This window comes from Dioscorea cayenensis, unplaced genomic scaffold, assembly GCF_009730915.1.
Source record: "Dioscorea cayenensis subsp. rotundata cultivar TDr96_F1 unplaced genomic scaffold, TDr96_F1_v2_PseudoChromosome.rev07_lg8_w22 25.fasta BLBR01000432.1, whole genome shotgun sequence".
Classification (NCBI taxonomy): Eukaryota; Viridiplantae; Streptophyta; class Magnoliopsida; order Dioscoreales; family Dioscoreaceae; genus Dioscorea; species Dioscorea cayenensis.
The window spans coordinates 86831-97613 of NW_024086823.1; the positions used below are offsets into that span (position 1 = coordinate 86831).

General features: G+C 36.8%; 2 protein-coding genes across 7 annotated transcripts; both read left to right on the top strand.

Moving 5' to 3' along the window:
• Positions 1-796: 796 nt before the first annotated feature.
• On the top strand, positions 797-2005 carry LOC120254379. The gene is made up of 2 exons (XM_039262482.1): positions 797-1245; positions 1405-2005. The coding sequence occupies exons 1-2, from the start codon at positions 949-951 to the stop codon at positions 1855-1857; spliced, it is 750 nt and encodes a 249-aa protein (XP_039118416.1). The 5' UTR covers positions 797-948; the 3' UTR covers positions 1858-2005.
• A 706-nt stretch (positions 2006-2711) lies between these two features.
• On the top strand, positions 2712-7708 carry LOC120254397 (probable zinc metalloprotease EGY2, chloroplastic). 6 transcript variants are annotated; one of them, XM_039262505.1, is made up of 13 exons: positions 2712-2959; positions 3030-3104; positions 3243-3344; positions 3627-3728; positions 4078-4131; positions 4273-4377; positions 4461-4535; positions 4612-4717; positions 4802-4895; positions 5675-5828; positions 6626-6833; positions 6978-7138; positions 7384-7708. In XM_039262505.1, the coding sequence occupies exons 4-13, from the start codon at positions 3654-3656 to the stop codon at positions 7633-7635; spliced, it is 1284 nt and encodes a 427-aa protein (XP_039118439.1). In that variant the 5' UTR covers positions 2712-2959; positions 3030-3104; positions 3243-3344; positions 3627-3653; the 3' UTR covers positions 7636-7708. The 6 variants fall into 6 exon arrangements, with proteins under 6 accessions (XP_039118439.1, XP_039118440.1, XP_039118442.1 ...); XM_039262506.1 differs by lacking the exon at positions 3243-3344; XM_039262508.1 differs by lacking the exons at positions 3243-3344; positions 3627-3728 and having other exon boundaries at positions 2713-2959.
• The last annotated feature ends 3075 nt before the right edge of the window (positions 7709-10783 follow it).

Consider the following 10783-nt stretch of genomic DNA (forward strand, 5'->3'; position numbering starts at 1 on the left):
TTTTTCGTGTTTCTTTTTAAAAAAAACCAAGAAAACACTAATCACACCAAACACGTCCTACGCTATTTTTTTTAAAAAATATTTTTTTATTTTTTCACAAGCCATGTGTCAAAAGTACACTCTAAGCCATTTATTTGTTTTAAATTAAATTAATAATTATATATTTTTATGTAAGATATATTTTTATTTTCACCAGTATTAGTGTTAAATTTTAGTATAGGTACGCATCCATAGTAGTTGGCGTAGTAGTTTTCGGTAAATACCCTACTTCACTAGCTTATCAATCTTTTTTTTTTTTCTTTCCTTCTATACTGTATTGTCTAATGTAGCATTCTCTATTTTAGTTAATAATATTGTAGTATATATATCAGAATATCTCCTTTATTTAAAATTTATATTTATACAAGAAAAATGCTGAGAGGATCAATCAGAAAAATTAAAAAACATTAAGGATTAGAAAAATAAATTTCCTTTTCTTTGCACACGTGGACCGCGTGCGACACACCAATCGAGCACATGGAGGAGCGTGCTAGGGAGACGCTCGACACGGGTATAAATCTGCTGGCCAGTCTTGAACAGCGGACAGCGGTGAAACCAAATCAATTACTGCCTTCTGAGCATGTGCTTGTGTGGGCCCATGGTTTGGCTCCAGGTTGCTCGGTTTGATTGGTGTTTATTTCATGTTTTAGTCATGGTTGGCTGAGTAATGACCGGAGTTGGATTCACTGCAAGCGAGAGACATACCACGCAAAACAATTCGAGGTTGGAGAGGCCCCTCCTCTCTCTCTCTCTCGCTCTTGCTCTCTATAAATATATATATATATACACTTATTTATCAGATTATTATAACCCCCCTCCCCTCAACCTCTTTGAATTGATCTGTCATCGGCCGCCGTCGATTTGGAATAAAAAGTTCAAAGCTCGCCTTCCTTCCTCGCCGGCCGAAAGATGCCCTATCCGTCACAGACCTTGGAGCCTCTCGGTTCTACACTGCTCCCCGGTTTGGACAAGTGCGGCAACCTTTTCAATGGCATAAGACCGCATCCTTCATGGCGAAGGCTAAAGCCATCATCGTCGTGGGCGTTGTCGCAGAGGCCGCTGTCCGCAGTAGCATTAGATCAGTCATACTCGAATCCGAAGAATCTTCCGGCCATCCGTCCGATTCTGAAGAAGAAACATTCCGAAAAGGCCTCAGCGATCGCCCCGGAGAAACTGGACGAGTGGATGAACGAATCTATTTGTGAGGTAGGCCTCGATCGGTCATTTAATTTCTGGCACCAGCTGGATCTTGCTTCTGATGATTATTAATTTACTCTTTGCCAGATTCTAATATATATATATATATGTTTATTCTTCCTCATATATCGCTGTTGTCTTTGTCTGACATATTGTTTGTATACACAGATAGTGAAGAGCATAGGAGAAGCACCATCCTTGTTTCACATATTCTCGGGAGCGGCAGCGGGAGCGGGGGATGGAGACCGAGCAGCTGGGTCGTCGACATCACCTTCTCCATCATCATCCTCATTGAGGCTGGAGAGAGAACCTGCATTGGCGGATAAGTGGCCGCACATCACAAGGGGATGGGATGAAGGGAAGCCTATCCCTGATGGGATCCTTCTTGTGGAGGCAATCGAGGCAGGAGACATGGAAGTACGGCAGGATGGAGCTAATGGTATCAGGACTTGGGGCCTTCTGATCCAAGGCCGAGGGATGGATTGTGCCTCCTGCTACCTCCTCAAAACATGTCGGGTTCAAGGCCCGGCTGGTTTTTGTACCCACTTCAATTTGATCAAGGCCCAATGCTTTGGTGATCCTGCGGAAGTGCAGTTCAAGAAAGCATGGCTAGTAGGTTGAACTTTTATTAATGCTCTTCCATGGCTCTCATAAGCCCTCTCGGTTATGTCATTTCATTATTTTTATTATTATATTTTCTTTGGGACATAGCTTATTTCCCTTGCAAAGTGTACATCATATAGTGATTGTGTTTTATTTTTCTCAACCATCTGCTTCACCTCCCTCTCCTTTCCACGTTCTCTATTATTATCAAACATCCTTGTTGTTCAACTAAAATTACTTATTAAATAATACTTCATCTTATGAAAAATTGATTGAAGTTAGTTGATAACCTAAAATTTATAAAAATTACATTAACTATCTAATATTATCCTCATTTAAAATATGCATTAAAAAATATATAATTAAATATAACTTATTAGAAGTTATAGAAATATATTAAATATAATGATAAATTAAAAAAAAAAAAATTTATACTCAAATATACATTTATCTATCTATATATATATATATAGTATATTTACATATACATAGACTCATATATATATACACAATTTTGTTTTCTAATTCTAAATTTACAAATTTTTTTCAAAAAAACATAAAATTTTATAATACAGTTACATTAAACTAAATATAAAATTTGATTGCACTGTATTTTAAAAATTAAATATTTTAAATTTTATTATAATTAAAAATTCACTGCATTTAAAATTAGATCCAATTAAATGTCACATAAATTTAAATTATAACTGAAAAAAATATGTGCCAAACATCAAAATTTATATTAAAAAAATAATGAAAGGGGTGATGTATTGGATTGTAACCTGAAAATGATGTAGTGGTGGGCCGCCCTAGATGACCGGATACGTAACAAGCTGACAAAATATCAAAGATAAGAAGCCCGATCTCTGCGGCCTCTCGTCCTCTGCTCCGCACTTGGTATCTCCCATACCATACCATACCATACTGAACCTGTAAGAGAGATGGATTTGACCACACTGGCTCTCCAAAGAGATATCGCCCTCATTTCCCACCATTTTTCTCGCCACAATGTCCTCTGCACTCATAGTCATTGCTTAACCTCGACATCTTCGTTTGTTCCACCAAGGAGATGCTCCTGGAATAGCTCCAGCTGCGGGAGACCAAGGATCCTTGCTCGCAGGTTCTTGTCTTTTCTTCTTCTCGTTTTTCCCAATTTTCCCATTAATTTTCTCATTCACAATGAATTTCAGACCACCATGCAAGCGTCAGATCGCATGCCGAGCGATCACGGAGGCTACACCTGAGAGCAATGATAACAGGGGAAGGTACTAGCACACTACTCTCTCCTTTTTCATCAACTAACTTTTCTCACTCCACAGTTTATAATATATGTTTCTTCCATCATATTGAAATTTATACATTACAAACACATGTGCTCTCGCACACACATTTATATTCTGTAGGATGAGGGAGAAACCGAGTACGCACAATCACCACCTTCAACAGACACACTTGTCCGTAGCAACAACGAACATCTTGATTCTAATAACCCCTCCATTAGTGAAGTAATTTCTATACCCATATGCAGGCTGTCAATTCTATTTTCATGGGCGTTGCTTTCTTCAAGTAATTTACAAATTTTGCTGTTCAACCAAACCAAGTGCGTTTTATACTTAGATCACTTTGTTATGCAACTTAAAAGAAAATTCCAAACGCTGTCCAGCGTAGCGTATCTTTTTCCCTTTCTGTTGAAGGCAAGACGTATGTCGGACGTGTTTGAAACGCTGTCTTTTATCTTGCTATTTCAATGGCACCATTGTTTTAGTTCAGGGCACCGTGTTTCACAGGATAGGGATGACTCTGGCAGCACAGAAATGGTAGATTCAGAAAATAAATTGGAGAATGGTGATGATGATGATGATGATGATGATGATGATGATGATATCCAGGTAAACCTTTTGTTAGCTGATAAATAAGTGGCGGACTAGCAGGAAAATAACCAATACTGCAAGTGATATTTCATGCTGATTCTAGAAATTTAAGTTGCAGAAGATATCTCCTAGTCTTATGCAGAATGCAGATGCCAATGCCAATGCCAATATAATGAACAAACTTGTAAAATAATACTTGACCTAGGTAAATAATTCCACTTTTACTTCATTGTCACAAATTTAATAATTTCCCCTTTGTAAGAATTTTTGAAAAACTATATGAGAAATAGCATTCCCTCTAAAAAAAAATGGAATAGTGATGTTTGGTCTCATGACTGATAATAGTGATAACTTGAGCTTGCCATAGGAGAAAGATGGTGACTTAGAGGTTTCAAGTGGATCTCCTTTACCCGGGATGAAGGTATGATCTCTGATTTTACCATGTTTACTGCATCCAGGAACATGGCATTGGAGATATTCACCATAAATTCCTTTTATTGCATTTGATCATCGATTTTAATGCAGTTTTTCATATCCTTGCTAAGATCTGCAATTATTGCAGCAATATGGTGAACTTATCAAGGTCCCTAAAGCTACGATCGACATTCTTCGTGATCAAGTTTTTGGTTTTGATACATTTTTTGTGACTGGCCAAGAACCTTATGAGGTGATCTTTTCCCCTTGTCTTTGGGACATAATATACCATTGGATTGGTTGCTCAAAGTTCTTTTTTATATCTGCATTTGTTAGGGTGGAGTATTGTTCAAGGGAAATCTGAGGGGAAAGGCAACAACCAGCTATGAAAAGTTAACAAAAAGGATGCAGGTGATTTGATTTGTTCTCATTCCATTTCTTTTCAAGGAATATGATTATTAAATATAAAGTATGTTTGCCTTAACAGGATAAATTTGGAGATCAATATAAACTTTTCCTTCTCATAAATCCGGAGGATGATAAGCCTGTTGCAGTAGTAGTGCCTAAACAAACTTTACTGCCAGAATCAACTGGTAATTATATCTTTCAGTCTTTCACCAACTGGTGATAGCACTCTGTGATAGTTATACTTTACGAAAAGAACTTTCATTCTGCAGCTGTCCCAGAATGGTTTGCTGCTGGTGCCTTTGGACTTGTTACACTTTTCACTTTACTCCTACGCAACGTGCCTGCGTTGCAGTCAAACTTGCTGTACGAGGTTTCTTTCATCTATTATTTATTTGTGTTTGCTGGATGAAAACATCATATTATCGTTTTCCAACTGTTTTATTTAAGCCTAAAATTCCTAGAGCAATCAGGGAAATTGTTCACATTCATCTATCATTGGGCTATCTTACATTATTATCCTTTTTCTTTTTTCTTAACAATTTTTATTACTAATTTCTTATTAATTTAAGAGGTAATATACGTAAAAGTGAATTTTAGTAAAGGGGCACTTCCCTTGATTAAAAAAAAAAAAAACTTGGAATCTAGATATCATCATTTTTTCTGAAAAATCATTTCTCTCTTTAATGATCGATTTGGATTGTTGGCAGGAGCCAAATTATAGTGTTCCTTTTCTAAGAATCCTGAATAAGCTCAGTTTGACTTGTTCAATTGGCTGCGTTATCTCATTTCGTGTCCAAACCTACTAGCTTGCCTTCATTGCCTTGGGCACATATCAGTTGGATTTATTTCTGCAAAAGACATCTCAATAACCTGCTTCAGACTTTGTCTGAGACATACTGCATAAATTTGACTGGCAAGTAAACTGACTCATTTGGAGCACATGCCTGCATTCATACCCACCAATGCATCACATCATTACTGTGCCTGTCTTCAGTTCTTGAAGATTGACGTCTTTTGACTGCAAGCCATACATACAGGATGATACATATATGATATATGTCATGCTTGCTCACTCGCTATTTTCTTTTGAGCAAGTAGTTTTGATTTTTGGTCAATAATTTAGGTCTATGTTGATGTTCCAGATCAACATTTGATAATCTTGAGATGTTGAAAGAAGGCCTTCCTGGAGCACTTGTTACAACATTTGTGTTAGTTTCCCACGAAGTTGGACACCTCTTGGTTGCAAGAGATATTGGGGTCAAACTTGGAGTGCCTTATTTTGTTCCTAGTTGGCAGGTCAGATATTTCATCTAGCAATCTTTTGGTCAGTTCACATCATCAACATGCTCTCTTGCAGGAAAAGCAAACTGTTTTTGTTGCTGAAATTTCCTTTCTCTGTTGAAACTGAATAGGTGTTGATGTAGGTTTTTAATGAATTAGTTGATGTCTTTCTGGCCTATAAGAGAGAAAAAAGAAGTGTTGATGCCTGGCTTTTTGGGTATATGTTTGTTCACTACATTTTTGAAGAGGATTATTTGCCTGATCAAAGAAATGCCAAGGAAAAGCCTTTGAAGTTAACCTAGAGAAGATCAGATGCAACTACTTTATGATAGTATTTTACCAAGTGCTTTTTCATGACAGTATACATAAGTATTACATCCCCTACTTGTCCATCTGCTGTGTAATTGTTGTCCACCATGGTGTCTTTTTCTGAAGAAGTAGGTGAAGTGCATAATTTAAATGAATTTCAGCAAAGAATTATTGAATCAGCTAGGAAAATGAATATGCAATTGAAAATAATTGCTGAGTGCAATGACTATTTTGTGATGTCCTCTGGGATACAAGAACAGAGAGCATAATGACAATATATAATTTAATTCCTGAGAACTAGATAATTGCTGAAGACGACTCATGCAGAAAGGGAACTAGCTTCCTATAAGCGGCCCCAGATTTTTCTTGTTGTCTGTTATGATTTTCATTAAGCACCTGGAATGACATATCTGGTTTGGATAGAGATTAGTTCGATGTGCTACATTAGATCTTACCAGCTATTAACCTTTTCCCTATGTAGATGATGAACTGGTTGATTGCAGATTGGTTCTTTTGGCGCCATTACAAGGATTGTTAGCATTGTCTCCAACCGCCAGGATCTTCTAAAGCTGGCAGTTGCGGGGCCTATGGCTGGATTCTTGTTGGGATTCACTCTTTTTCTATTAGGATTTATCTTGCCTCCAAATGATGGCATTGGTATTGTTATTGATTCTGCCATCTTTCATGAGTCATTTCTTGCTGGAGGTGTAGGTAAGCAATTGTATCTGCTCAAATTTATAAGTCTGCACTGCAAGCAGCTCTGCCTGTTTATATTTCCGTGAGACTGTCAATTAATTATGCAGATGGTTGTGTTCTTATTCATCACATGTAAGATGAAATTTTTCCTTACTGCAGCGAAGTTACTTCTTGGTGATGCTCTGAAAGAGGGAGCTCGATTGTCAGTTAACCCGCTTGTATTATGGGCCTGGGCTGGACTTCTTATTAATGCTATCAACAGTATTCCAGCAGGAGAACTTGATGGGGGACGCATTTCTTTTGCCTTGTGGGGAAGAAAGGTACCCTTTTACTCTTGCATGTGGGTTCTAAGACATTTGAATGTGGCTGTTGTGTTAGAGATTCTTTTATATACTAGATAATCTTACATACGGTGAAGAAGGGTACTAGATGCATATGGGTTCTGAAGAGGGTACTAGATACTCGTGAGTCGTGAGTGTAGCTGTTGTGTTGGAGATTCGTTTATCTACTACCTGGGTCAAAACCCTGTAACCTACTGGTGATTTGGCTTGTATTGTGCTGACAGGTGTCTACACGTTTGACTGGAGTCACGCTTGCATTGCTCGGAGTATCTTCATTCTTCAGTGACGTGGCATTTTATTGGGCAGTTCTGTTATTTTTCTTACAAAGGGGACCCATTGCTCCCCTGTCTGAGGAGATCTCTGAACCAGAGAACAAATACATTGGTCTGGGCATCACAGTTCTGCTTTTGGGATTGCTTGTATGTCTGCCTTACCCTTTTCCTTTCACAACTGACAGAATGAGTTTTGACCTCTGACCTCTGTGTGTATATGGATGTTTTGCTGACATAATTGTTCTCTAATATTGACAATTGACTTTGTTAGATGCAATAGTTGTTCAATGATTGTTTCTGACTCGTGAGAGCGAAGTTAAGAGTAGGGCTGCCAGCCGAATCCTGCACCAAGCACCCTTCAGAGTTTGACCTATAGCAAATTTGATTAAAATATTAGGTGTGATTGCTACATATCATATATTACATAATTTAAAGGTTTTTAGAATTTGCTTCTGGAACAACAATCAAATCATAAAATTTAGATTGTTAACCAATTTCAGCCAATTAGCTTGATCCATATGAATTAGATAAAATAAACAAATAAAAAGGACATAGGGAATAATTTTCCTACAGCGGATTTGGTTAGAGGGATAAAAATAGGTAGGAGATGATCATGAAAAAAGTGTTTGATTGGAGATATAATTCATTGGGAATAAAAAAAATATATGCGGAAATGTGAAAAGATTACTTTATATCTTTATTAGAAATAAATAATATTTATATATGTTTAATGATAAATAAATGTTTTCATTTATAAAATCTTTAAAATATAATTATTTAATTTAATGTTATGATTAGCAATTAAATTAAGTAATTTTTTTTATTTTTAAAAGTCAAATTGCATCGAACATGTTTACTTTTATAATTAATTAAATTTGTTATAATATTATGATTAATAGCTAAATAAAAAAATTCCTTCAAATTCACAATTTCATTCTGCATTTTAAAATTTTTAATTAATTTTATTAATTTAAATATTATGATTACTAGTTGAATTAAATAAAATTTTTTTGCTTCTATATATTCCAAATATCATTCAACATTTTAATTTGGTTAATTAATAATTAACCAAATTATGTTTAATATTCTCATTAACAGATAAATTAAATAAATTCCTTTATGTTAAATTTATTTCAATTTTCATTACACTTTATAAAATTTACAATTGATTTTCTTTGTTAGGTAGAATGTGTTAAACTTTATTTATTTATTTTTTTTTTGACAAAAGAGCAAAGCTCAACAAAATAAAAACTAATTAGAAGGAGAAGTGAAAGCTCCTGCAGAGGTCATCGAACCAACGGGGACGATACAAGCCCTGATCGAAAAGAGATAGGTGCGGATTTAAACGACCGAAGTTCGCCAGAGCGTCAGCAATCTGATTGTCAGAACGAGGAATAGTCTTAATATTCAAACAATGGAAGTTGAGAAGCTTGGTCTTGAGACTGTCAATTGCCGAATTGAAGCGCCACGCCACGCAGGTATCGAAGTGCTTAAGTAAGCCAGCAATACCTGGACAATCACAAAGAATTCGGTTAGGGGACCAGTTTTTGAAAATGCATTGGTCTAGGGCAAAGTGTATGGCATCAATCTCCGCAGAGATTGGTGAATCAGTGTTTGATCCCAAAGAGCCTGCAAGTAAGATTTGGCCAGTGTTGGTGACAGCAATAAAGCCAAAGCCACAACTTACAGAAGAATCAGACCAAGAGGCATCAGTAAAGAGATTGATAGAGCTCCAAGGGCAAGAAGTGAGAGAAGGGTAAGAAAGCTCCCTGATATCATTGCCGATTGATTTGAAGAAGTCCCGATAGAGATTCCAAGCTCGCGAATAAATGGTGTGAAATTTGGGTTGACAGTTGTTAAAGATTAAATTACAACGATCTTTCCAAATAGTCCAAGCAATAGAGGCAATAAGAGCTTTGAAGAAAACATCAGAAAGCTTAGAGGTAAATCTCGAAGATAGCCAGTTGCATGTACTAAAATCAGTACGAATAATAGGATCTAAATTGAAAGAAGTGCAAAGAGAGTTCCAGCAAGGAACAATTTTACAGCAATTCCAAATGATATGGGAGGTAGACTCAGAAACCAAGCCACATAAATGACATTGTGTTGGGGGACCAATATTAAGACTATAAAGATAATCACCAGTAGGGAGTTTGCCATGAGCTAACTTCCAAATAAAAGTCTTAATACGGGGCAACACACAAAGCTTCCAAATATTGTTCCAGCCTGGCCAAGGACTAGGATCAGAAGAAACCAAGCAGTCGTAAACAACAGCATCAACTGAGGTACGAAGGGAGAGAGGCCCCCAAACCCATTGATTATGAGAATTAACATCAAACCTAATACTATTGATCCAATCCCAGTCAAGGTTGGGGCCAAAGATGTTTTGAATAAGGATTGGATTAAAGCTGTTCACTTGAATGAGATCCGAAAAGTTCAAATTTTCTAAGTTAAAGTCCATATTAAGATAAGTAGGTTTGAATGAAATAGGAAGGTCCAAGTTACAAGGGTCCCTCCAAAAGTCCAAAGCATCAGGATTAGCATTAAGGATATGAAGATGCATTTTTAAACAATGAGCAGAACGAGAAATAGATTTAAAAAACCAAGAAGAATTTGAAGAAGAACCAGCAGACCAAGGATGCCAATTTGGATATTTATGTTTGAAGATATCCACCCAAATCTTAGAATCAGAATTTAAAATAGCAAATATGTTCTTGGCCATGAGAGAATGTCTTACATGCCTAGGGTTCCTAAGACCAAGCCCCCACTCAGATTTTTTAAGTGTAGTAACCGACCAACCAATAGAGTGAAAGCTACGATCATTGTTGCCATTACTCCAGAGAAAGGTTCTGGCAAGTTTAGAAATCTTATCAAGAGTTGAATCCAGGAGATGCATAACCGAAAGGAAGTAGTTAGGAAGTGAGAAAATGCAACTATTGAGAAGAGTGACTCTGCCAGCAGTAGAGAGTGAAGCATGATTCCAAGCAGAGATACTGTTCTGGACTTTGGAGATAAGAGAGTTAAAACGGAGAACTGGTAATCTGATGGGAGATATAGGAATGCCCAGGTAATTAAGAGGAAAAGATCCTTTGCTGAAGCCCATAATGGATGAGATGGAATTAGAAAGTTTTTTGTTACACCAAGAAGGGAAATAGACAGCAGATTTGGAAGGATTAGGCCGTTGACAAGTGATGGAATGGTATAATTAAGACATAGCAAACAATTACGGGCCGTTCTGCGGGAGGCAGTGGTGACCAGAAGGAGGTCATCAACAAACATCATGTGATTAAAATCATGGGACAGAGAAGGGTTAAAACCTTGGACAAGGGAAAGGGAAAGAGCTTTATTGAGA